This window comes from Tyto alba, unplaced genomic scaffold (assembly GCF_018691265.1).
Source record: "Tyto alba isolate M040663 unplaced genomic scaffold, T.alba_DEE_v4.0 Super-Scaffold_2, whole genome shotgun sequence".
Taxonomy (NCBI): domain Eukaryota; kingdom Metazoa; phylum Chordata; class Aves; order Strigiformes; family Tytonidae; genus Tyto; species Tyto alba.
In genome coordinates this window covers 47,574,376-47,601,943 of record NW_024881282.1, presented here as the reverse complement: position 1 = coordinate 47,601,943, position 27,568 = coordinate 47,574,376, and the positions used below count along the sequence as shown (strand labels likewise).

At 36.8% G+C, this 27,568-nt stretch overlaps 1 protein-coding gene across 10 annotated transcripts in view; it reads left to right on the top strand.

Moving 5' to 3' along the window:
• NAV3 (neuron navigator 3) overlaps positions 1-27,568 on the top strand; it is a 417,901-nt gene that overhangs the window by 296,690 nt on the left and 93,643 nt on the right. For 8 of the 10 annotated variants that reach the window (XM_032999780.2, XM_042792193.1, XM_032999779.2 and 5 more), the window contains 3 exons: positions 7,832-7,940; positions 8,356-8,739; positions 12,171-12,290. In XM_032999780.2, coding sequence (XP_032855671.1) covers positions 7,832-7,940; positions 8,356-8,739; positions 12,171-12,290 — 613 coding nt within the window. Of the gene's footprint in view, positions 1-65; positions 102-1,077; positions 2,138-7,831; positions 7,941-8,355; positions 8,740-12,170; positions 12,291-27,568 lie in introns of those variants that run through there. The other 2 variants (XM_032999784.2, XM_032999783.2) reach the window with 2 other exon arrangements.

The following is a 27,568-nucleotide window of genomic DNA, read 5'->3' as shown; positions in this document are numbered from 1 at the left end:
GGCTTCTGTTTTCACCTGTTTATTCAGAGAGGAAATCTGCAAACAGTTTGAAAGTCTTGCGGTGGCTTTTTAAAGGTTACTTCCCTGTCAAGATTTCTCAGGTAGGGATTTGAGATGACCATATTTTCACACTGACAAAACCAGTATATTGTTATGCAATGATTCTCTTAGCTGTAGATTTCTACTTGATGTTTTATTAAGTTAATTAACCCTAGATAAAAAGTTTGTATCAAAAAAATTAGAATGCTGTTCAGCTAGTTCTTTGTTCATCTGTCTATTATTTCTGGGACTAACACCCTTTTCCCTGTGAGAAAAGGTACATATTTAAATATAAATCTTTCTCTCTTGTTAATGTATTTAAAAGCAACATTTAGAACTGGTAAACTTAGTTCAGATGTGATATTGAGTTGCTTTATAAAAAAAAAATACTATTCCATTAATAAGTTTTCTTCAGAATATTGTGAAACAATAATTTTATTACAGCTTTTTAATTCCATACTATCCTCTGAATTTCCCAGAGGTGCAAACAAGGTATATTGTAAGGAGAAAGAAATTAAATATTTCCTTTTATAATCTTTACTGGGTATGTACTCCTGTGTTCTATTTTTTAGCTTCTTTATGATCTTAAATTGTATCTTTCTTTATTTAGAGCAGAAATTGCAAGACTGAAGGTCCATTTGCAAATCTGCTTTTAGTCTCCTGCACAGACAGTAGCAGTGATATGGAAGAAATAGTTTGTCATCCTTACCTTTTGGGGAGAAAAAAGGATTTGACTGTGAGCTAGGTCTGTTACTGTAGCATCTCATTCAGGTGAAGCTGTGTCTTGAAACCTGTGGCACTGTAAACTGGGCAGAGGCTTCTGTGTCTCCGGTTTAATTCACCAGGATGTTTGCTGCCATGGCAGCCAGCAGCATTCACTGCAGTAGCAGAGAAGAGTCATATATCTGGGAATGCAGGTTGAATACTAAAATGTAAGGAGGCTTGTGCAGAGCTTTGCTTCAGTGGTTAATTTTGGCTCTTTATTGAGCTCTGACGTGGAGGCTGTACTTGCAGTTCTGTGTCAGCCCATCTAAAGTGAAAAGCCGTGCACCGGCATCAGTCATGATCTGGTGAGGGAGGGGGGGGAAGCCTGAGACAGCACTTGTGCCTACTTGGGATTTCAGAAGGCAGCAGCGGTAGACAGAGATGCAGGCCCACCGCCCGGATGAGACCGGTGATTGGATGGAGAGGGGAAAACACAGTTGGCTTTTGGGATTACTTCTGTGCTGGAGCAGAGTGTTTGATCAACTCTCTTCTGCTTGAGAAAAATCTAAGTGAAAATGACTGTAAGTACTGCAGATTAATGTGACGGGAGAGAGGTGGCTTAGCAGAGACAGCAGCGTAATTTTAAAGAAAATGATTGTGCCTGTCTAGTCATTTACAATAAGTACACTGTATGTTTGAGCTGTGCTTTTCATTGCGAGTGCAAGTATGTGCTACCTGGGATGTGCAGCATGCAGTGCTGGAGGGATCCTCCTCCAGACCTTTCAGGAGAACTGAACTGCTGTCCATCTCAGAAATATGAAATCCAACTGAGGTGAAGCCCCGGTTGGGAAGATGCAGCGATCTGCTGAACTGTCAGTGTTTAAAGGCAAGGAGGTTAGAAGAGGGTGTGTTCGTCTTCAGAAGCAGAAGTCTCTAACCAATCTCACGCTCATCAGCGAAGGGGAGAAGAAGCCATACTCACACAGGGAGAACTGGTTTGGAAACGCCTCCAAGTCCCGCCAGAGTTACCATCAGCGGGAGGCAGAAGCGTGGAGCAGAAGCTCCCTTTCCAAGGCACTCTCGCAGTCGGTGCACTCTGTCTGCCACTCCAGCCCCCCCACACCCCCGGCATTGCAGGCGATACAACCCATTGGAAGCAGGACGTCCAGGAGGTCAGGAGACCAACGTACAGGTGAAGGCTTTGAGACTGACAATGAGGAGAGGGGAAAATCAGATGAGGAAAATGCGTCCTGTGCTTCCCATTTCCCCAGCAGGAACTGGGAAGAGGAGGAGGAGGAAAGCTGCTTGCGTGAAGGAACCGCACATCTGGATGAAGATGTCATAATAACAATGCTGGGAGACCTAGAACAGGTCCTTTATACTGACATTTTAGGTAAGTTAACTTTAGCTGGACTTTAGGAAGGGCAGGAGGAGACCCAAGTGTTAGCACATATCTGAATGGAGCAGATTTTTGATCTTGACAGTGATTTCACAAGACAGAACTGTGTTTATTGGCAATAGTATGCAAAAATAGGGTCTAGCCATTTATTCCTTGTTTGCTTACTCTTACTTCTAAAGACTATGAAATGCGGACAAATGTCTATATCACTTTTGATGAGTACACGGACAGCAACAGCCTGTGAATATTTGAGCATAGTTTGCTTAGTTGTTTGAAAAAATAAGATGAAACATTTAAGTGCTATTAATTTACTCATAAATAATTTAATTTTAATGACATTTGTTCTAATTAATTTATAATTTAAATCTTGAATCTACGGTTTTGTTTTGATACAACATGTCTCATCCTACCTACAAACTGTCCTTCCAGTATTGCTTCCCCCTTCCTCCCCACTGATAATTTCACCCCTGTACATGGAATTGTGAATGCCAGGGTTTCAGTTTAGTTTAAATAACCATTTTTGTTATATCACTGCATGCCAGTGAGCATTTGAAGTCCACAGCCATAGGTGCTTCAAAAGGCTTCTGTGTTACTGGCTTTACTTTTCATCTCTCATCCCTTTATAAGAGTGCTCAAAATGTTCATTTTCAAACCTTTGTTCTTCAGCCAGTCAAATGGTTGAAGTGGCTGCTTGCTTTTCCAAGGTTATATAGCATGTGCCTAGCTTGGAGTTTCTTTGCTGGTGGATATGTTAGCCCTGATTGTGTTTAAACATTCAGGATAAAATTTTTGCTGTGTATGTGATAAAAAGCTATCATCTCAAAATACAAATAGACAAGAATTCTCTTTTTACGCATTCATTTTATTATTAGACTATACCAGTACGTTAAAAAAGGATTCTCCTAGAGATTAGAGGCTTGTTAGCAAATGAAGCTGAGCTCTCCACTTGCCCTTGCTCCTCTCCAGCTGCATGTCACTGAGCAAATCCTTGTTCTCTTGTAAGCCTCAGTTTCCTCACCTGCAGAGTAAAACTCGTACTTTGTGAATGGAGTTAATATCTAAGGGTGGATAATTCTCTGGGGAGCTGCTTATTATTTGTAAATCCTTTTATATCTATCAGACAATTAATGGAATTATTATTTTCCCATCTATCTGCTTTGGGCTGTAATTATACGTGCAGAATTACTGAAATGTTATGAACAGTATTATTAAATGTGCAATAATGGGTGATTCTTCAATTCAGAAATGTGAATGTGAAAGTTTATCATAGGTATTTAGTGATCTTTGTAAAATTTTTGCTTTGATTTCCTGTGTACGTATCTCACAAAATCACAAAATGGAAGAAATTAATGTGTTCTTTGGAAATTTAAGGGAACCTATAATCATTCACTGTTTGTAGACAAGAATTTAGGCACAATCTTTTGGAACATTCAGGTTTAACATAAATGATGAAGCCACAAGTGATTTAAGCAGATTATATTTCATGGAGTCAATGAAATATTTGCATCATACTTTCTTGTATAGAGAAACAGAATTTTGACAGAAAGTTTCAGGGTGCCCTGGTTTTAGTCTTGTCCCAATCTCTCCATGTAAAAAATAGGATGGCTCTTTGTCAGTGTACAAACCAGAATCACTTGAAATAACAAGCCAAGGAACATTTCTGATATGTTAGGTCGTGAAAATATGGATATACTCTATGATAACTGTGGGCCATAGTAATAAGCAACAAGGTGCCTGGGGGAGTCTGGGCTCCCTTTGAACCCATACAGTGTGTCCCAATCCTGCTGCAATAAGCACCATAGTGTCTCTTCTAACAGGCATGGTGTAGCTAGCTTTTGGAAAAAAAATGCATATTCACCATCCCTATGGTCCTCTGTACAGAAGGAGGCTTGATGTGGATGAGGAGCCACAGTGCTGTCCTGAAAATGTCAGTAGTGTCAGATGCAAGTTAGGTTTGAGGATCTTGCACTCAGTGCAAAAAAATTTCCCAATCATCATGTTCAACTCTTTATACTTTCTGACTTGTTCATCTATGGTACAGCATGAGTTCATTCATACGGCCTTAAGAGAAGGATGGAAAGAAAAAAGAAAAATTATTTTTAAAATACTTAATTGTTACACTTATGAGGATTCTGTATGTAGTACTATGTAGTATTTTAAGATATTAAAACTTCAATTGTATCTTTTTAAGCAAAAAAAGGTGAAAAGGTCTTGAAATTACCCTTTATGTCACTGACAGATCAAAAGAGATTAAACCTCACGCTTTTCGCCTTTCTAGAACAGGATACCACTACTTTTTTGATATAATATTTCTGAAAGTGAAATATTCTTCTCTGAAAACAAATTTTGGCAGCTTGCCATATATATATATTTATATATGTACCTATTTTTTGGTATTGCAATTATACCTTAAGGCTTTGTTATGCTATTTACTGTAAAATATATATTAAAAAAGACAGTTGCTGTCATTTTTCCTACAAGAATTTGCAATGTTAACATACAGCAAAGGACAACTGACAAGGATAAACATGGAAGAAAAGGGCAAAGTCACTGCAAATATGAATTATATTCAATTCCTCCAATAAATATAGAGGTAAAATATTGTTTTGCCTTTCATTCTGGCTGCTTACACTCTGGAATTTACTTTCCTCTGGATAATAGAAATTGTCTTATAACAACAAACTACTGTTTCACCTCTGGTTTGAGGCAGGGTAGGTAACAAACAGGCCTGGGTCTCCCCCATATAGGTATTGTGGCAGTAATATAACATGCTCCTCGAAACGAATTTGGATAAATTTGGGAGAAGGGGAAAGGCAAAGGGAAGCAGCAGTGGGGTACTGTGTGCACCATAGGGAAATGCCTGGGGGTAGGTATGGACAGTCTGCCTTGTGAACTGTCTGAACAGAAGGTTCAAGCTAATAGGACTTAATGGTCTCCAGCTTAGCCTTGTCATGAACCCTTTCGCCTTATGGGAATCTCCAGGATGATGCAGAAACCTCTGCAAACAGTAGATGGGATCCATGGGTACAAGTACATTGATCCACTGAGCACATCTAGCTTGGAAGACAGGAGTAGTTGTGGTCATTTCAATGTGAGAGTGAACATTTGCACACAGGTAGTTTAAATTATGAAGCAAAAGTTTGCGAATGGATGTGCCCTTGGGGTGTGTCTTCAGAAGATGGAGAGTTTGGCAGCAGTTCTGGGGCCTGTATCCTCACTTCTTGTCTCCACATTGTTTGGGTGTTGACCCAGCTGTCAGTTCCATGGTGTCAGCCCAGAGGTTTATGGACTTCTGAATCATTAAACCACCGAAGAATTTATTTGGAGCAATAAAGTAAACAAGCAAATGGCAGTTCCTGAAGGACTGTTTGGCCACAACAAAGAGGACAGAAGACATAGCTGGGGCAGAGTAGATAGGAAAACCTCAAACTGATATGAAACTGCTCTGAAAGTTAGCTTGACATTGAGCCACAACTGCAGGGTACATTGGCTAGTACCACACATCATTTGCTTATCAGGGAAGAAATAAAGGCTATATGGAATGTCAGGTTTGGGATTTTTCTTAACTGCCCGAAGAGTGTTTGAGCATTAAGGCCTGCACCGCAGAAGGCGGCACAGTAGCAATTCAGTTTGTCAGTGTGCTCAAAGGCTTCATCCTTTAGTCAAAACTCAAAATTAAGGAGCCTAAATAAACAATTGTTCAAATATAGTTTGCTTCTGAAGATTCTCCCTTATATTTGAAATAAATGTCACTGTATATGTTAATCCAAAGCTTTTTGTAAACCAGTGTTAAACCCATACTTGTAGTTCTGCTGCAAGTCAATTTTTTTCCCATGCCTTCAAATAGATGTTGTGTTGAGATCTTTTTACCTTACCAGAATTTTTTCCCATAGGGCTTTTATATATTTTTTTGCTTTACTTTTCCAGAATGTTTTGTTAAGTATAAAATTTTCATTGCTTCTGGACCCACAATGAATATTTCTCATTTCTCTCTCCTATTCAACTTTTCTTGCAAGCTCTACATTAAGATTTCCTCCTTCCTTTTTTCTCATTTTATCTACTCTGCAAAGGATACCATTTTTTTTTTCCCTCCTTCCCAAACATCTCCTACCTGTTTTTTCACTTAGATGGCACACCATGCTTTTCCTCAGGGACATCAATATTGTTGAATTTATATCTTGTATAAACTCACACATAAACCTGGGGGGAGGAAAAGTGGCGACAGAATGAGAAATATAGTAACTTGAAGATGTGTATCTGCATGCGTATTTTGCATTTTACAAATGTGAAATATCATAGTGCTACATGGCATTTTGCCTCTTCCTGCATTTCTGATCTTGATTTTTGCATGATGTTGAGTTTAAATTCACCAGACTATCTCCTGTTAGATATTTTCAAAGATGAAATAGTTTCTTGATGTCACGAGGATTCCAAAATTAGTTAAAATGCCTGTTCTAGATGAGAATGCTGAAATCCAGAGTTAAATATTAATTTCAGTGATTGCACAATATCATTCTTGATAATAACATTTCCAGAATAAGAAGTAAAATTAACTTAACAAGGTGGGGTATGACATGACATTTATCACTGATAGAGTCAAAAAGAAATAATTTGCATTTCATATTCAGCATTGTACACATTACTGTAGTAATGATGCTTCTTGCCAACCTTCTTTCAAGCAACAGATACAGTACACAGCCAGAAGCAGAATAGTAGCTTTGATCAAATCAGTGATTTTTGTCACAGATTTTCTTTTGAAATTTGCTTGTTCTCCAAAAGAATAATTAACTAAAATTCATTGATATACGAATATGCTAGAAAACATGCATTTTTGTTCCTTCATATATGACTTTTGGAGGTTGCTTTGAGGCTTATGATGTTTATCTTTTGCAACACATAACATATAACTTTGTTCCCTTCTGTTCTTTCTTTTTTTTAAATTATGTGAAGTAAACATTATTCAGGGTGTTCCAAGTGAAATTTTGCAGGATTTACTACTCAAGGTACCAGACTTCATTTTCACAATAGATTCCTGAAGCCTGTTAAATTCTGTAATTGTATAAATGACATGTGTACTTAGAGTGTTCAGATTTTTAACCCAGAAAGAGTTTTTAGATTTTTTTTATCCCATATGAAGAATTATGTCCCACTTCAGGAAACCATTAGAGTTCAGGAAAGATGCTTTATTAAGTGACTGGCTTAAAGAGTACTTTTAAATAGCCTGGATGTTAAGTGCATACTGAAGAGTTGTTGTAACAGACATCCCAATTCTTTCCAGACACAGATTTACTGTAGCTTTATTTTCTACCATGCATGTCGTGTAATTGTCAAGGCAGAAAAAGGGGCTGTGTAATGTATCAAGTGGTCTGGGGCTGCATCGTGTCTTGATTATAGACGGTAAAAATCCCAACACTGCAAATCTGAGTTTCATTAATAGCTTTGGTCCCTAACAGGGATGTTTCACCAGGAATTTTTTTTTGTTGTTTTTTTTTTACATGTCACATGTTTTTATGAGTGTATGTGTATTTTATTACTGAAAGGATAAGGTTTTACTTTTTAAAAGATTAAAGGGACAAACCTATTTACATTCATATGTGTGTATTCTCAGCGGTGTATACATGTGTGCACTTCATTCAACCCTATACACTTTGTGCTAAAATTTATTCTGGTTTTGCTGTTTTCTTCCAGGGGAAGACCCTGAAGCAAGAAGAATGAGAACTGTAAAGAATATAGCAGACCTGAGACAGAATTTGGAAGAAACTATGTCCAGCCTTAGAGGGACCCAGATAAGCCACAGGTATCCTGGTTTCGTGTAGACTGCTAAAAATTTGGGCCGTAGGAGAGTATTACTGTTGTTAAAAGAATTAGAGACTTGCAAGGAAAAATTAACTATGACACTAACCTTACTGTTTTCTAGATTTCCTCAACAACTTAAATGTGAATTTAATATAATTTGCTGTCAAAGTGTCTTATACAGTCATTCACAAAACTGGTTGTTATTTCATGTATGTCTACTTAGAAGCCTATAAAATTTATTTTAAGTTATTTTATAAGTAGACATTATTGTATATACAAACACATATGTGCACATGGAGAAACACACATAGGGAGAGAACTTTTTAAAAGAATACACATTCTTCCAGCCTTTGCTTTTCCTTGTTTTCAGGAACAGAGAAAGCACAGTTCACTGACTTCTCCATTTTGTTTGGCAGCACATTGGAGACAACTTTTGACAGCACTGTGACAACTGAGGTGAACGGGAGAAGTATACCGAGCTTGACAAGCCGGTCCACCCCGGTGACTTGGAGGCTAGGGCAGGCCAGTCCTCGGCTGCAGGCTGGAGATGCCCCATCCTTGGGTGCTGGTTATCCTCGGAGCAGCGCGAGTCGATTCATACACACAGATCCTTCTCGATTCATGTACACCACCCCGCTTCGCCGAGCAGCTGTTTCTCGCCTTGGAAATATCTCACAGATAGACATGAGTGAGAAGGGAAGCGGTGATCTGGACATGTCTTCTGAAGTTGATGTTGGCGGCTACATGAGTGATGGGGACATTCTTGGGAAAAGCCTCAGAACTGATGACATCAATAGTGGGTAAGTAACACTTTTTCCACATCTGAACTAATGCATAATTGGCAGGTTTAATAGGATTTTTTTCTAACAAATTCTGGCACACAAGTGGAAGTTGCATTATGGTTGAAACATAAAAATATACATAAAAAAATCACAAAACAAAAATAAGCCCCGAAGCTGCCAGTGATCTTCTCAGCTGCCTTCAAATTCAGTTCTTCTCCTTTAACATCAAGATGACTTTGCTGTGAACTTTTATAAGAGCACGGGTACTTCTCATTATTTACTGGAATTTTAGTTGTCTGGTAAACTATCATTTTGCACTGCTTGCCTTGGGATGGGTCTTCTTTCAGTAATTCTGTTTTATATGTGATCGTAGAGATGGTATTGGATACAGCTGATGAAAAGCAGTTGATGACAGCACTGTCTTTCTCTGTTTCCACTTCAGATATTGTCTAGTGTAGCCTGTGTGATAGGCCTTTATTGCAGTTTTTTAACTGTGCATTTCATCTGAACTCTAGGAATATCTTTTCACAAAAGATCAGTCACACTTCTAGCACGTCCAGGAGGAAGAATGACAATTATTTTTGTTTGCTTAATCAATTGCTTGACTTTGGGGTACTGCATGCCCTGTGTTTCAAATTACTATTTAACAGTTCTTATATCAATCTTGGAACATAAATCACTTCACTCCATTGTATGCTAGAACTCCTAAAGCATTTTTTTTTTAAAAAAAAACATGTTATGGTTTTGCTCATGCTTAAATTACTGTTCAGTGCTGTTGTTGGCATCTCAAGGCTGCTTGGTGGCTGAGGTAACACTGGGTTGAACAGAAGACCCATAGAGTACACGGCCATGTCACACCACACTACTTCACTCTGTATAAATTTAGGACTCTTGCTGTCTATCTAATCTTTTAGTTTGAAGTATAGCTATGATTAGAAAATTGTGGCTGATGAAATTGGATGTCATATGTTCCCAAGGGCAAATGGAAGTCTGTGATCAAAGCTCTCTCTAGAGTAGTGTCTCACCTCAAACACCATCCAAAGATAGATCTCTAGAAAAAGCATAACTATAAAGAAAGCATATTCCTATATCTCCCTAGCGCACCCTCAGTGATCTGTGAATGGAGCACTTCTGACAAGGTTGTCCACAGTATAGCATTAGTGGCTGTCAAGTAGGATGCCATATTCATATGTGCTAGAATGGAGAAAAAACATATGGAAAATGTAGTATTTTATTGTATGAAGACCTTTTATCATAAAGGAAATATAAATACTGCCTTTGACAGAGGCATGGGTTTATTTAAAAAAAAAAAAAAAAAAAGAGAAAAGATAAGGGAATCCTTTGCAGTGCCTGATGAGTTGTATTAATTAGCTTATCACATTAGAGGATGAATATAGTCATCTTGTGTGACTTCTTTTTGCATCTGTAATAAGGATGACTCAACAGACAGTAAGTTGCAATGTGCTCAGTTAACATTTTTAGGTGCAGTAAATGTTAAAAACAAGTTAATAAGCTCTGAAATTTCAGGATTCACTGAGGCATGTAGAGTCTTATCTCCTTTATGCCTCTTCCATTATCAGTTTAATTACTTTAAATACTTGGGGACAGGAATGCAGCAGTAATTAGAAAATAGTGTGAGGAAGGCCTGTTGTACTTGTTAAGTCTCTCCATTCAGGCCTTACTTACACAGGAAAAATCCATATAATCTGGATTGCATTCAAACCACAGCTAAATTTAATATGCAATTCCAGAGCCTTGGAACCTACTGCATAATTCACCCCTAGCTAAATAATCTGTCAAAAAAGTCTAAATTTTTTCCTTAATAAAAGGATAAATCTACTCTGTAAGTATGACTGTTAAATTACCTTTGAAAACAAATGTGAAGTTTCCTTCTGCAGACTCCAGATACCAGGGTTTCAGAAATCCCTTGCTGAACTGCAGGCCAAATCTTACTAGTGCGTAAAATGCCTCAGAAATTAGTTAAAAATAAACAAACCAACCCTTTATGTTTTAATGCACTTAAGGTTGCCTTCACCCATATTGCCACCCAGGACACAATGCAGTCTCAAACTGTAGCTGTCACACAGTGCTACTCTACCGCAGCTTTGCTCTCAAAATCTGCACCTGTTTGCCCACCCTGAACTGCAGGGGTGGAGGCTGGTGCTCTTGGGCTGCTGTATTAGCCCAGAGATCTCAGGGACAGTTGATTTCAATTAAATCTGCTCCTAGAAGGAGCTGCAGGGAGAGGGCCAACAGAACATCTGGAGCACCAGCAGTGTGTGTGTGCCTTGGTTTGTGCCTGGGAGTCATTGTAGTTATTAAAGTTAAATGTTTGTGCACTTCGACACACGCTTCGACTGAGAGATGGTTTTGAGTGGCACCATTTCATGGCTCAAGAACTTGTGCTAAAGATTATTTGAATTGGGAGTGAACTCCACTGGATCATTTTAGCAATTGTCCCAGCATTGGGACTACACTTATTTCAGTAAGCCTGTAATTTTACTTTGAGTGGGTTCACCGAGGTGTACCAATTTTTTTTTATGTTTATGTATACTTCTATGTTAAGTGCCATACATGTGCACAGTCCTTCACAAATAAATTTGTGCAAACTCTGTGCTAGATTGCTACACTAAAGTTACCAAAAACTACAGGAGGGAAATGTAAAAAACAAGAGCCTGTGAAGGAAGACAGTTTAATGAAAAGTCCCTTGAGAAAATATGGGCAGGTCTTGAGAGTAGAACAGGCTTGTGGTACTGCTCAGTTATAAGCACCAAGAGCTCTCATAGAGATAACTAAAATTGTAGGTAGGCATTCCAGAAATTATTGCTGCTGCTTGAAATTCAGAAACTTTTAATGGTTCTCTAGTGAGTAAGCAGCACTATACTCACTGTTCAATTCATTAGTCATTCATTATAATGTGAAGTGGTGGGAATCAAGCAAAAAGAACACAGAAATATATTCTTAAATGTCATTGTAAGGCCTTCAGTGGATATTTCTTTCATATCTGAATAATTGCATCCCAGCAGGTTTTACAGATTTGGGTTCTCAATTTCTGTTCCCATTTAGATGGATGATACTGATTTTTTTCTCTTTCTTTTTTTTAAACTGGAGTTATGTTTCTTGCATTTGGTGCTACTTGACAAAACTGTGGTACATAAAATATACTTAAAATTTTTGAAGATACTTGAGGGCTTCAGACTAAATATATTTTAGCAAAACAAGTTGGCCTGTAAGCCATCATGGCAAATGGCAAATGATCCTAGAAAATAGACATATACCTTATTTGCTTGCACTGGGCACATAAAGTGAGAATATTTAGTATAAGCCTACCTTCTAATAGGACAAACCATACCTTAAACATTTGAATTCCACAGTCCATTAACTTTAGAATGAAACATGGTTGACAGATGGCTGCATTTCCCACTGATTGACCACACATTTATTTTCAGGTACATGACAGATGGAGGACTCAACCTATATACAAGAAGTCTGAACCGAATACCAGACCTAGCTGCCTCTCGAGACGTCATTCAGAGAGGGGTTCATGATGTGACTGTGGATGCTGACAGGTAACAGTGCTTTGCTAAGTAAAAAAATATCTGAGCTTTAAAAATATTTTTCATCCTTCATACCTGCTAATATATCACCATTTTATTCATAAGGAATAGCAAGAGAAAGGAAGCTTCTGAGGTTGGTAGGTTTCTGAGCACACAATATGCCAAATACCATGAGTGGGGGAAAAAAAAAAATTGTCACATGGGAAGGGAACTTACAAAGAATTTATTGTTGAAGATGTAAGGGAAAATATTGAAAAGCCCAGGCCTTACCTGCAGTCTTGAATATCTGAAATGGGACATGATTTTTACAGGATGCCTTGTCAACTGATGGGTGTAGGGAGAATACACATGGTCTCTAGGCAGCAGAGACCTTGCATAGGCCTGACAAAGTGTGTCAGAGCATGCATGTGGAATTGGCAGGAACCAGAACCCTGAACTTCTCCACCCATTTTGCCCTCTGTGGGTGTCAGAAGGCAGTACCTGTGAGCAGTGGGAAGTGAGAAGTAGGTTTATATCCCACTGTCCATGCAGTGTAAAAAAAGAAACAACACTATCTTGCTCTTGTACGTGTATATATGGGTGTGAGCCTAAAAATGCACTCCCACTAGTACTACTTCAAATTAGGCAATCATTTTCTATTTCTTTTCCTTGAGCTTAAAGTAGATCCATATTGGTGGCTTGTATCCATGTCTGAGAAATAAAAATTTCATAACCCAACTTTTCCAGAACTTAGAGCTGTCAGCTCTGAGGTTTTGGTCAGACCATCATAGAGATAAGGAGCAGCTGTGAAATTTGGCAGTCTTCAGTTTAAGGGAGTTGATTTCAGTCTCATCTTTTTAAAATCAAGTTTCATTTCAGGAAAAATATGTATTTAATCAGGAGGGGAGAAAAGGTTCACAGAATAGCTCTGCTTTTACAAACCCAGAAAATTAGTTGAAGAAGTTCTAGGATATTAACCTAGGTATGATACAATTTTTACTTTTCACAGTTTTCTGGTGAAAATAAGCCTGTGACACAAAGTCAGGAATAGTCTGCATTAGTCAAACAGTGTATGCAAAGCATCAGGATAAAGAAGATAATTTTCATCTAGAGAACCAGTTACTTAAAAAGAAGGTTGTTTTAATTTACATATTAGCATTTGTTGACTTTGCAGAAAAAACCTATTTTAGATAGCAATTCAAATGAACACATCTTGGTTCTTTGGAATGCAGGCATTGACGTGATGCAAAGACCAGAGAAAGTGTACAGTAGGCGTTTAAGAAAATAATTTGGATAAAACTCAGGCAGTAACAGAAGGAGAAAATGAGAAATGAGATGTGGGCAGGAGGGACTTTTGTGGAACTCGTATGTGAGAACAAGAACCTTAAGCTCTAAGTGGGAGAGAGGGTGGAAAATTTAGAGGCTGGGAGTCATGTAATTAAAGACAGAGAATGTCACTAGCACCCACGTTTTTTGTACGTCTCTATATCTTTTTTTTCACCTAGGAATGAAGATATTAGAGCTCTTCCCACCATGCAGTATTCACACCCAGATTTCAAACCACGCACATTTTCCCTGAAAAAAAAAAAAAAAAAAAAAAAGAGGTCCAAATTAAGGGATTTTAAAATTTTTCTTAGTTTTCTTCAAGCTCTGGATGCCACTCAAACATTTTGTGTTTGTTTTGCTTTGAGGTGGTATTTAGTAATGTATGTGTTAATCTGTTGTATATAGTGTGAAGGTACATACATGTTTTGCATGTGAAACCACAGGGAGGCTATCATCAGTTCTCAATTAATGAGATTGTCCAGAATTTCCCAGTACATATATCTGTTTTGGCTTGTTTATACAGCTTTGTCAGACTGGCTAAAAATGTGGTGCTAAAAACTACTCTGCTGTTTCTGAGTCTTTCATCTCTAAGTCTATCGCTTGCCAGGTTGTGGAGCAGTTACTTCAAATTTGTCAGGTTATTTTGGGTCTTGAGTGAAAAGTTGACTGATTTTATGCAAGATACAAGGCTTTTAAAAAAATTAAGTTAATGTGTATTCAGGAAAGATTTATTTGATCTCAACAACTAAAAGCTCAATATATTTCATATTCACCATGCATTTTCAAACTGCTCTTGACATTAGCAAACTGCATGAGCGAGCCCCAAAGTAATTTTTGAGTTTAAAGCCTACAGCTGTAAAGTAGAATTTACTTTGTAATGACTGCTTTCCCTTACATAAAGAATGAAAGCTGGGCTCCTATGTTCTTCTGGACATTCTAAATGGAGTGGCATGAAACATACTATATGCTACCATGTAATTAAAAACTTTATCATAATGCACAGGCATGAGGGATTTAAATTATGGGTGTTCAGACAATTCTGGCATTTTCTGACCTTTCAATGCTTCATTTTTATGACCTTAATCGTGCTTTGTTGACACAAATGATTTTCTGTGCATAAGTGTATGCTATTCCTTGAAGCAACAAAAAGGTGTTTTGGAAGTGGAAAAAATTAAGTATTTTTATGAATTCTGATAACAGAACACAGGTCTGCCAAAATGGGTCACGAAAAACCTGTATTAGGTCAAACGTGTGGAAAAAAAAATGTTTATAATGATCTTCAACAATGTCTGTGACATTTATGATACGAAATAAGGTGGAAAAATCAATACAGAGATTGCTGAGACTTTCGTTTTGTCAGGATAGGTTTTGGTCCTTCACAACAGCGTGGGTACGTGAGATTTCATCTTATCTCAGATAGCATTTTAGATCTTACTTTTTCTACTCTGAACAAAACATAATAAGGTTTGTGTCAGGGCTTCAAGTTATGTCTTACCATTGGTATTATGAACTAACATGAAAGAAGATTATTCTTCCCTCTGTCATCACTGCAGATATATGAAGGACATATGCATTTTCTCTATGGTATCATTAGTATAAACCTTTTTCATAATTAACATGATTTTTCCTGGCCTTTCTGCTGTAAAGGACTCTGCTGGCATCTCTGGGCAGGCAGAAAATAAATTATATGCTGCAAATATCTGATTTACATTAGCAAGCAGGAGAGCAGTTTCAGTATTCTGTCCATCACTAGAGCCAGCAACTTTTGCTGACAACAACCCCATGTTCTTCATGAAAACTGAGCTTGGGTTTTCTCTGACAACCTAAATTACAGCTTCTGCTTATATTTTTAAATTTTTTTTTGTTTGTGATCTGTCAGTACAATATTCTTCAGATAGGTGGGCTGATAAAATCTCTAAGGGTAATGCCATTTCTGGCAAATGTATACTTTCAGATTGATTCTCATTTCATGGATAAATCAAGAATAATCCATTGAAATTTAGGACATGGAACTGCTATAAAAAGGAAATCATGTCCCGGTTTGATTCCACTATAAGTTGGTTTCAGATAGCACCTGCATCTTCACTTCTTGCCAAAATGCAAAAGATTACAGGATCTCTGTGCGGAAACCTAGCCTGATAGAGCTCATCCAAATAATAACATTACACTGTTCTTTGAACAAATTCATAAAATGTTAAATTTATGGATACAACATAAGCCAAGGCTTAAGTGTTGCTTGCATACTGCCCTGGAAAGCACATTGGTGTAGAAAGGAACACAGCATATTTGCTTGTTCTAGGGACAGAATTGTAATGGTTCAATGAAAGGCTGAAGGGACCCTGGCAGCATCAGAAGTCAATGGTTGTATAGTTCTACTTTTGATTTTTTGTTTCTTTTTCCTAATTTGGGCTCTATTTTTTGGTCTATAAATGCCTATTCCTTGCAACTTGCATTGCTTCATATACCATAAGAAATTAATTAGAGAGGAAGATGGATTCTCTGCAGCGGGTGTAACTTGGGATGTGGCTGAGAGAGTTCTCAGTGGTATGATATTACTTTTCATTTATTGTCCTGTCTTCCTCCTCTACTCTCTAGCATTTGCCACCTGGGACTTTTAGAGGGTGTATTTGAGGAACATTCTTGGAGTTCAAAACTCTTTTCAAAGTAATATGAGCCAAAAGATATTAGACATGAGCACACAAAATGAATTATGTTCTTGGGAAGAATAAGGTTTGTTGAAAAGTAAATCACAATGTTTCCAATAAAAAGTTTCCATAAAAACTGTTAGGGCAGTTTAAACAAGCCCTTTTAGAAGGGGATATAGCCCCACTGAGTTCAACCATTGTCATTCCACCCCCTGTACCTTCTGAATTTAGTGTTCTGTATCAAAAGCCACAGTTTCCTTCACTTTCATCAGTCAATAGTCAACATGAGTTGTGCTGCCACTTTCCCCTCACATCCCTAGAATGCACTATTCTTTTTTTTTCACCTTTTCTTCAGATGAAACCCAAAGCTTTAAAGATAGCTTATGCTGCATGGTGTGCTTTTATCATGACTTGCTTCAGCTACTTTGCCGTTGCACTGAATCCGAGCCCCTGTTACACAGAGTTCTTGTGTACAGGGAGTCTTTAAAATGCTTCCACCATCTGTCACATGTGCAGAAGATTTGGCAGTTAGACTAGTTTAGTCTAGCCTGTTTGTTCTCAGGCAAACCATAATCACCATAATACATTATTAATTATAATAAAATAATTCCAGAATTTGCCTGTAGTTTATTAACGAGCTTCCTGCATGAATGACTACAAGTATTCTTTTAGTGTTTGTCTGAGTAGATGAGCCTTGAGTTAGAATATTGTACTTTTGGAAAAGGAACTTTTCCAGAGTTCAAAGGGTTATTGGACTGGCAGCTCTGTTTCGTAGGGTTGGTAGTATCAGAAAAGGCTGAGAGACATCATGAACTGTAATTTAAAATCCTCATAGAATACAATGCCTGTTCTCATACTGTAAAGTTTTGGCAGCACATTGAAATTGCTGATGTCGTACGGAATTTAGCCCTTTGGGATGTTATTCAGTGGACAGGCACACTTTTATGTTTTGGCTTTCTATCCACATGTTTCTGCGTAATGTGTAGTTCAGCACTGTACTAATACTGTGCTTTTTGCCGCGTGTCTCTGCAGTATGGTATTGATGTGATCACTACTCTGCCATGTTGAAGCTATTGCCTGTTGGTGCTTCTGGTAGCAGAGCAGGATTTACTATGGATAGTTAAAGTAAATGTTTATGCCAGAGTATTGAACTATTCACTGCGTGCACGCATTCAGCCCTCTACCCTTTCCTCCATCTCCCAGAATTTAAGCTGTGTCCAGATCTGGGTACCAATGTCTAGGGCAATAATACAAATATTCATCCCATAGACGTGAAATAATAAATAGCAAAATACAAAACAGATATGCCTATTTCTTGCTGTCTTTGACCTTCTTGGTCAAAACTGAGTTTTGTTGCAAATTTTCTGTGCTGTGTAGGGAGGCTTCTTATACCTTTGCACCTGCCTTCACCACTAAATATGCCTGTGATTGCTATTCTGTTCACAGTCACAAGTCCTTATAGACCTTAAAGTCAGCATGGTTCATATGGTCCTGTGATCTGCTATAATTTTCCTTGCTGTGATTTTACAGTATTAGTAGGTTCTTACGATACTGAAATAATTATAAATATATATACCTCGCTGTTTTTGCAGTTATTACTCAAATATCTCCAGAAGCCGTAATTAAAGAATCTCTCTTGTGAAGCAATTCAAATTTTAAACTGTTTTTACTATTGTTGCTCTCTTCTATATTTTTAATCTTGCAGAATTTCTTTTCACAGCTGTTGCTGTTAAAATTTCCCACCATTTACTTTTATTATTCTCAAACGATCCTGCATTTTCATAATCTCTGGTGCAAATTGTTCCTCATTTTTGGCATCTGCTAGGCTATCAAGAAAGTTACTGGTTAGAGATATCTATTTCAATGTGTATCTCAGTTTTTATTGTTTCTGTAGAGTACTGATGCTGAATGTAAGTACTTAAAGCATAAATATGTGTGTATCCATGCATGAAGAGCAGAATAATGGTGTCAAAAGGAACACTCTTGCTTTTTTGGTTCATTATGTCGTTAAGTATTCACAATCCTTTGAGGATGAATACCTTATTTCAAGAGCATAATGAGAAATAAAATGTTCAGTAATATGATTTTGTACAGCATTATTAATTTAGAAAGAATGGTATTTGAATTGAGTATGACTTTTTTTCTGGTCATGCTTTCAAAAGTCAGGATTTGGACAATATAAAGTAAGCAGAGCAACTGGACTTTGATCTAATTTTGTGAGGTTGCCCCCTTCCTGAGTTGCTTTAAATATCTATAGAAATTGCCCATAGAACCACAAACCAAAACATGGAAGCATTTAACAGCTGTGTGTTTTTAGGTTCAGATACTTTATTAATATCAGTGACATAAACAAACTGCATTGCTAGCATGCTGTCATTAGTATGTTAAACTGTCATGATCCTGCAACATCATGTCTGCAGACACATTTCTTTGCACCCAGCTTACATAAGGAAATGACATTCAGAAAAGACAAGAACAATGTATAGCAGATGTTTACTTTAAAACAAGACTGAGCTGCAAGTGAATATGTGAAATGAATGACATATTAAGTTTTCTCTTTTTCAATTTTTATCAAGTGACAGAAAGAGGGACAATATCAACTAATTTCAGTTTATATGAAAAAGGAATTAATGGAAATAAGATTTAAACTTTTAAAAAGAATGGAACCAAATTACATTCTCATGAGATACTAAATGAGCTGAGCATATAGTTTGTTGTAGGGTCATTAAACTGAAAGCTGGCTGTTTACAGCTGACAGATTTAACATTTTCACAAATCTACTGTTTTTAAAGCGGATGATGTGGAGCTAGGTATTAATGCCATACAGTCTATTTGAATTCTTTATTTCTACTTATCTCAAAGTTTGGTTTAGATACTTTAAAATTATTTGAAGTGGGGCTAGATTTTATCATATGTTAACAAACTGCTAATACTTCCCTTCAGGAAAAATGCAGATGGTTTATTTTGATTGTAATCTACTTCTGAAGAGAGTACCAATGTTTGTAATAACAACTACCCAAGACTCAGTTTACAGTTTCAGCAGCAGCAACATTTTGGTCCACTACTGTACTAAACTGTTATCAGCAAAGACTGATGTACTGTCTCCTTTGTGTAAGAATAAAACATGTGTAGCAAGATTTAAATCATTGCCCAAAATACCCCAGGCTTGAATACAAAATTAAAGAATTTGAATCTCCTCTGTGATACATATTAGAGTCCAGAAGTCAAGAAACATATGAAGTTCTTTAAAATGTCTTGATTTGTTTGAAGGCTGGAGGAAAAAATGTTGTAATTTTATTGATTAATCATATTGAAATTTGAAATAAAATAGGTGCAATTGATATTATAATTCTAACATTAACAAATGGCATATTTTAGACAGTTGCTTCATGAAACAACATAAAAGTTGTGATTTTGAGAATTTAGTATTAGAGATGCAACATCTTATGATGAGTAAGTTATCTTTTGTTCTAAATTGCCTCAGAGACCTACTTTCTTGTGGAATAAAATATTCTTGTTTCTTACTTAAGTCATTTATTAAATAACTTTTTATAATAGCTACTTACCAGATTGAAGTAATTCGTAGTATGCATATACACACATTCTTGGCAAACAAAACATATGAATTATAAGAACGTTCCAATTAACACTTTCATAGGAAGTAACTAATTTGTAACACTATAAAAATAATTTGCCTTGGATTTATTAGGCGTAAGATCACTGTAAAGAACATTTGGATTTGGCAGCTTCAGCAAGCCTCTAAAATTATGAGAAACAGGAAAAAAAAATGGAGAGCCACATCATGGTGCACTTTTTTGTACCCACAAGTGGTAATGAGAAAAAGTTAAAATGATCTGCTCTGACACCTACTTGATGCTGTTTTGTACACCTGTTGTTCTTCTTAGTTGACAGCTGGACAAAACTGGTAGGTGGAAGGACGGATAAATTTCAATTAAGCTTGGCATCTTAAGGGTGTAAGTGCACATTGGCTGCTTGAGCTGTAGAACTACTTACAGTGCAAAAGAGGAAAATTGCAAGGTTTTGACCCTTTCCGTTGCAATGTGCTGCTCTTAGAGGAAACAGTACTACTCTCTGTCCTGGGACTGCAGAAAAGCAGTGATGTCAAGTACATTTTGGACTGGCAACTGTATTGCAAAGTAACTTCATCATTAGTGGCTAAAAATGATATCCGGGATCCAGCTGAAAGCTAGTCATGATTTATCTATGATTAGATAAAATTAAAAGGAGGATGTGCAGGTTAAAAAACACAGGGGCCCTTTATTATCCCGAAAAAGAAATGGGCTTTCAACCCTGTAGACTGGCTAAAGACAGTGTTTAAAGGGAGAGAGCATGAAGGGAAAGCTGGCAAGGATACAGCATAGCAGAAAAACTGCCAGCCAGCACAGAGAGTACCGCCTCACTGCAGGGCGCTTGCTGCGGAGCTCAACATGTGTTAACTTCTCTCTTTGAAAAAAATCCCTCCATTTGCTTGTATCAGCATTTTACTTATAAATCTTAACTATGTCACCTCTGAGTCTTCTTTTGATGGAGAGAGGAAAAGACCATCCTCCCTCTTCAATCTGTTCTCCGAGCACCATTGTGGAGGCTTCCTGCCCCTCCTGAGCCCCTTCCGACAACCTCAGCTCTGCACAGGGAAATGTTTGGTGTAGCAGTGTGCTTGGAGTTTGTTTTCTTTTGAAGTTACAGCACTAATCTCATCTGTATCTAATTGTTAAAATATTAAGTCTTCAAAGATTTCCTTTGTAAACAAAAGATTGTCATAACAATTTAAACAGGATCAGATGTGCAAACTTAAAGAGTGGAACCCTCAGTGCATTTTACAGAAGATGTTTTTTTACAAAAGAATACAGCATAGTTATAGTTCAAACCTGCTTAGTGGATTGAATAATACATTATTTGAATGAAATTTTTAAAAGGGCTTTGACTAGTTACAATTTACCTGAACAAATAAGTTTTTAATCTGTTACCTGTGTGCATCAGCTTTAATTTCCAGTGTGCTAAACTTTATCTTCTGTTCCTTTTGGATGCATTATGCTCTAGATCCGTTTCATACTGCCAAATAGAATTTTAAATGACTGCTGACCATATTAATTGCTAGGTGGGTAAATTCACAAAAGCAAAAATTGATTTACTGCAGTTTAAAGGCATGTATAGTGTTGGAAATAATTTCATTGCCCTCTGAAGTATAATAATTTACAGAACAGGTGTCTGTCATTCCTTCAAGGTGTTTAATCTAGAAATAAATCTTATTTCTTAAGTCTTTTATATTATAATAATCAAAAATTTTTGATCAGACACTCAGTATGCTGACTTAAAATAGAAATTAAGATATTTCAAATGGATAGGATTTGAACTAGTTTCTGGAAAAGAAACAACAGAGAGAGAAAACGTTGAGTTATGGATTATGTATCTTCTGACTGTTCATTGATAAACACATTGATATTGATAGCCAGTGCCTAGAATCTGAATATTTGTTGATTAAAACTAGAAATGCACACACAATTTTAGTAGCAAGATTGTGAACTTTAGGAACAAGACATGAGGAATAAAGGTAGTCCGTACTTATCTTAATTTTTTTAAATCAGGACTAGATCTTTCTATAAGATATTTATTGCCAGATTCAAACACCAAAGTAGACAAAATCTAATGAGTGGTCTGTGTCTGAGGTGACTGGAGGAGATGTAGTGCTTTATGAGAGGCAAGTGATCAATGAAGGTGTATAATCTTCATGATTTATGAACCACCACCTGGAGGCTCTTAGCTCTTTCTATTGACTGTACCAGGAATATAGCTAGACAGTTAACTTTTGGTTTATATTAATATGAGCCATGAATGTTTTGAAGAAATGGAGAAAAAAAAAAAAAAAAAAAAAAAAAGGAACAACCAAAACCAAACCAAACCAAAAACCTGCTTTTTTTTTTTTTTTTTTTCATTTTAAATAAAAGATATTCTAGTGAAGCGCTGCAGTGAAGTGATAAGCCTCTATGTAGTTACATCAGTTACAGCATGGCATGACATACTGTCATCCAGGGATAGTCCCTTAGTAGAAGGAGTTAACTTCTAAGGGATTTTAGAAAGGCTCCATTTTAGAAAAATCAGTTTCTGTACAGCAAAGCTATTGAAAGATAAATCAGCATGTTTCTTTAAGGTTAAAGAATTATTCTTTTTCCTCTTTGAGTTAAAATGCTTAGCCTCCATGAAAATAATTGCCTCAGTGTGCCACGTATGACCCAAATCTTCTGATGCATAAAAAAATAACTGAATTGGCTCTATTTTACACGTATTTTCCTTTTGTTTAGGTTAGAAAGAAATTTGTGATCCCCTATTTTATATATCTTTCTTTCTCTCTCTTTAATCATTTAAATTAATGATACCAGAAATACTCCTGAGAAATAGATGAATATAAAGTAGATAAACTCAGTGGAAAAGCATGTAGGAAAAATATTTTTTTGTGTATTAAAAATAAAGTACGTTGACAACAATAATTTAGAGCCATCCAGATAAATTGTGAAAGCTAATACCCTAACTAGATTTTCAATAACTTTCCATAAACAGCTATTTTCCATAAAATTACCCTTCATATTTTCTTTTGGAATGATTCTATTGGATTGGCAATAAGAAGTCTGGGCTTGTGTGTATGAGTGTCATTCCAGCAGCCACTGAATTGCTGAGTAGTAGTAAGTGAGCCCCAAGAACTCCGACTCAATTTCTGCAGATTTCCAGTGTGGGCAGTAAGAACAGCCTACATCACAGAAAATTTATGATAGATAGTTTATTAGTTTTGGATTGCTGCTTTGGTGATATTTTGTCAGATTCTTGGGCCTGCTGCAGCTATTTGGTACAAGTCAGCACAAAGGCAGTAAATGCTGAAGGTAGCTGGTCAGCAGTGCTACATGCAGTATTGGTCCTCAGTCTGTAATGGGTTTGACTAATGCTTACTGAGGGACCCGTAACAATTTCCTTTACAGGAGCTCCATTTCTTTCACGAGCCATGGCTCTGATACAAACGGGAACTGAACAATGTGATCTTTGATGTCTTAAAGCTGCAAGCATCTTCTCCAATACACCCCACTCTGAAATTACTAGCTGTTTTCCTTTCTCCATAAAAATAGCAGTGAAACCCAAGCACTGAGTTCTTTTCACTGAGTGTTGAATTGCTAAAGGAATAAGGTTTTTGAGTCTCTCTTTCAAGAAGATAGTGCATTTCTGGGCTCGCAGTTGTGGCCTTGCCACAGGTAATTATTAGGATCAACACTTCAACTTTTTAAAATTAAAGAAAAAAATAAAAAATAGTCTATTTTTTATTTTTCAGTAGATCACAGGTTTTGAAAGAAATTTCTATCTTGATATTATATCCTAAGTAGCATTAAGAATTGATCACCAGCTGCAGCTTCTTATAAGCATACTCTAAAGGGAACTCAGGTTTTTTTGTTGATGATCCTTCTAAAAAGTGAATACTCTTTCTAAAGCTGGCTTTGAAGGGTGTCTCCTGCTTTCCAACCTCCTGCCCTGTTCCCTCCCTGTCACCCCCTAGAGGAAAAGTCAAAATTACATATATCCAGATATTCACTTAAACCTTTAAAAAAGCCCCTGTAAAATTTACAAGGTATCATATAAAACAATGTAGTGTGTGCCCTATATTACACGGACAGCTAAAGCTGCCTCCCATTAGTCCCATGCTCAAGGAAAATACACACAGGATATGAAATCATCTTTTTTCCCATCTCTGGCAGCTATGACCTGTGTCTTAAAAATGAGGATTAATTATCAGTGCCATTCTAAGAGTCATTTGTATAATACAGCAGAGAACAAAAGACAGTGTTGTCATTTTTATGTGAAATAATTCATATATTTGGGATGAGACTAATCTAGACTCCAAGTTAATTTCTTAGGAAATTCTGCTGTTCATGCTACCAGTTTCTGGGAAGCCACCTTGTCTTGTTTGAGTAGCAATTTTAAGTTATGTTCATGATATCTCATTTGCATTTTTCAAGAAGTTGGAATTAAAGTCCAACATTAATCCTAGGAAGAGTGAACCCAGCTTAAATACATCACACCTGGTTTTATAGGATTTGTGTTTGAAAACCTGAGCCCAGCTACCAGGAAATAAATATTGTCTGAAGAGGAAGAAGAGGAAAATTGCGGAAAAATAAATAAGGAACTTCTGATTAGAAAGATGAGTACTGTAATCAACCTGATCATTTCAGGATGGCTTGAATTATGGAGGTTACAAAACTGTAAATAAAACTAGATTTTCAGAGGACGGTTTTAGATTTTTACATGTTTACTATTCATCTTTTATGCAAACAGAAATACACCTGAGTGATCTTAAAACAGCTGAATCTTTCAGTCAATTGTCTTCTATTTTATCTTTGAATGTTTTCCCAAAACATTGTTTGCAGAAGTGTACCATAATGTAAACATTATACTGAACATGTCATATCTTCTTGAATGGTATGTGATTAAATTGAAGAGCTGGATGTTTAAGTTGCAGATTTAGCAAATTAATTTCTCTTTTCATTTGGTCCTGAAGAATTTCCTCATGAGAAACTGTGGATTAATATACATCACAGGAAGCCTTCCCTCTTTAAGGAAACTCAGTTAGGCATGAATCTTACCCTTCTTCCCTGTCTTTTTCTATTCCTGTTAGAAGAATAAACACCAATATGTTGAACCAGAATGAGTTTAGAAGAGGGGTATGTATTTTTGCTGGAACAGTCTCATGAGAATATTGTAGGTCTGTAATATATTTAATCAGCCTAACATTTCTGATATGCATTTTAATACTTGGCCCCAATCAAAAAGATGGGACAGCTCCTACACTGGGCCCCCCCGACGCCTACTTTCTTGTGGATCTTCAGTGCATACCCTACATACAATATTGCATTTACCATTAAAAATTTCCTGGAAAGGATTGTGTTAGCACACTCTAAATTTTCTTTACAGTTGGCCAGAGAGTACTCAAAATGATTTAGTACTTTCCTAACCAGTTCTTTGAAAGTATTATATGTTAAAAGAGAAGTCAGAAAGTGACCTGTTGGCTGGATTGAATCCGGAGCAGGAAGTTTCCATATATACAGCAGAGAAGGGATTTTGTCATGAAGAAAATGCAAACTGTATTAATAATTTTGTACCAGATGAGTATCATCATACATCTCCTAACACCTGAGGTTATTCTAAAGAGACTGCTGAAACTGTGCATAAAAGATACCAAAAGGATACTGAGAAGACAGCTGTTCTCAAGAGTATAGGTACCAACACAAGGACAGTGTGCGTGCCTGTGTGGCTGCCCTTTGGCTCTGGTTAATAGGCCAGCAAAATAAGACCATGTAAAATCCTCATTCAACTTAGTTGGGATACTCTCAAATGACTTTATAGGTTGTTGGCTTAAAAAAAAAAAAAAAGGAAGTATTTCTGTTGTGTCTGGTTTTGGCATGGATGCTATGACTTCTTTTAGAGGAATATGATCGGCCATTTTCTGCCAAGGATGTTGACAAGGTGCAGAGAGAGCCCTAAGTGCTAAGATTGGGTGTGGCCCCAAGAAGCTTCATGCTTCAGCTCTTGCCACTGCTACGTGTAGCCAAATGGTCACTCATGAACTCTTTGAGATGGTCTCAATTATAAGAAGCTTTTCATTAATTTCCATTCATCCTGAGATTGTGGAAATCCAGATGTGGACTGGAGGTATCACTGTGTTCTGAGTGCAATTGGGATGGACCAGGGAATTCAACCTGCAGTAGTGGAGTGCCTAAAACTTTAGTCAGATAAATGAGATAAAGGAGGAAAACTGTATTAAATCTAGATAAATCAGTGCTCTATTGTGTCAGGAATGGAAAGACACTTATCAGCATAGTACTTTAGAGTAATATGCTATAGTGGCAAAAAAAGTACTGCTAGCTTTCCTTTGTGCTGCAGTTTCAAAGTTCTCTGATACATATTTAGCTGACAGTTTGTAATAAAGTCTGTGTGTCAGCGCCATCAGGACTTTGTGCAAGCCCTAAGAATCAGCTGGCTTCATATTCTAATCAAAGTAAAATCTCATGAACCTAATATCAGAGGCTCCACAAAAATATATGGCAGAAACTGGTTTTAATAAAAAATAAATAGTTGAATGTGTGGTGTCAAGCAAGTTGTAGTCTTTGACTCTATACATCATTTCACTATAATGTTCAAGTTCCTTTAATTTTCCACTGGTTAAACAAGTGCAATGCTTTTTTGGTTTCCCAGTATATTTTCATTTTTGTATTGTTAAATGACTTATTTCTGGCAGAGACAAAAATAATTTGTTGGACAAGAACATATAGAATCATTCATGCATTTCCTGAAAGCTAGTATTATGTTGATGTTTCTGTATGAAGCTGTTCCATCTGCTATTTTTCTGTAAATTTTAAGAGAAATCTTATAAATCTTTTAAAAAATTATCACTACAAGGGATTTATAAAGCCAAACTTTTGCCAGAGTTGTTTTTTTTTTTTCTCATTGAAGTTGGATTTTTTAAAAAAATCCACTACCTTACTTATTTCTGAGTCACCGCTAATTTAAAGTCAGACCCCCTACTTTAATGGATTTCTCATACTAGTGCTAGTTTTTCTCTCTGATATTTTTATAAAAGCCTTCTGTATTCCCATTTGGGTATCATTACTTCATGGTGCTTCTTCTCAGGCGTTATCTCTTGCCTGCAAGACTTGGCTGAAGCCATATTACTAATTGGTTTCCTCCCCACATTCCTCTTACAAGAAAGGACTTTTTTAACCTTAGAACTTTAAAATCACATTGGTCATTTCTTTCTCCTTGCATTTTTCTGTTGAAGCAGTATCGAATTCCATTATACTTCCTGGGGTGTCTTTTAGGTTTGATCAGCTTTTCTGTGCTATAGTAGTTGTGTTGTTTGGGTTTGTTTTCTTCCACAATTTCCAGTTACTTTCATTCTTATATTCAACATCTGTTGGTTTTGTTTGCTTGTTTGTTTGTTTTACCAAAGAAGAGGATGCCAAATTCTTTCCTGTAGTTCCACCTTTCCAGGATAGACTTTAATTCAAAATAAACTCTGATTCTCCTTGTTGATAGATATTTGATTCTATTAGTTACTGAGTAATTAGCTATGAGACTTTCCCATAGTGATCCCCTCTTTTAAATTTATCACCACTGCATTTTTTATGGTGAGATTATAACTCACTGAAGGTTCCATTTTGAAATTTCACCATTTTGTCCCTCCCTTTCTGTTGCTTTGGTAAATACCTCAACCAATTACTGCTGTCCAATTATATTTATGAAGATGGTTGCCATTTTTTTTCAGGTTTGCTTTTGTGGTTTTATAGG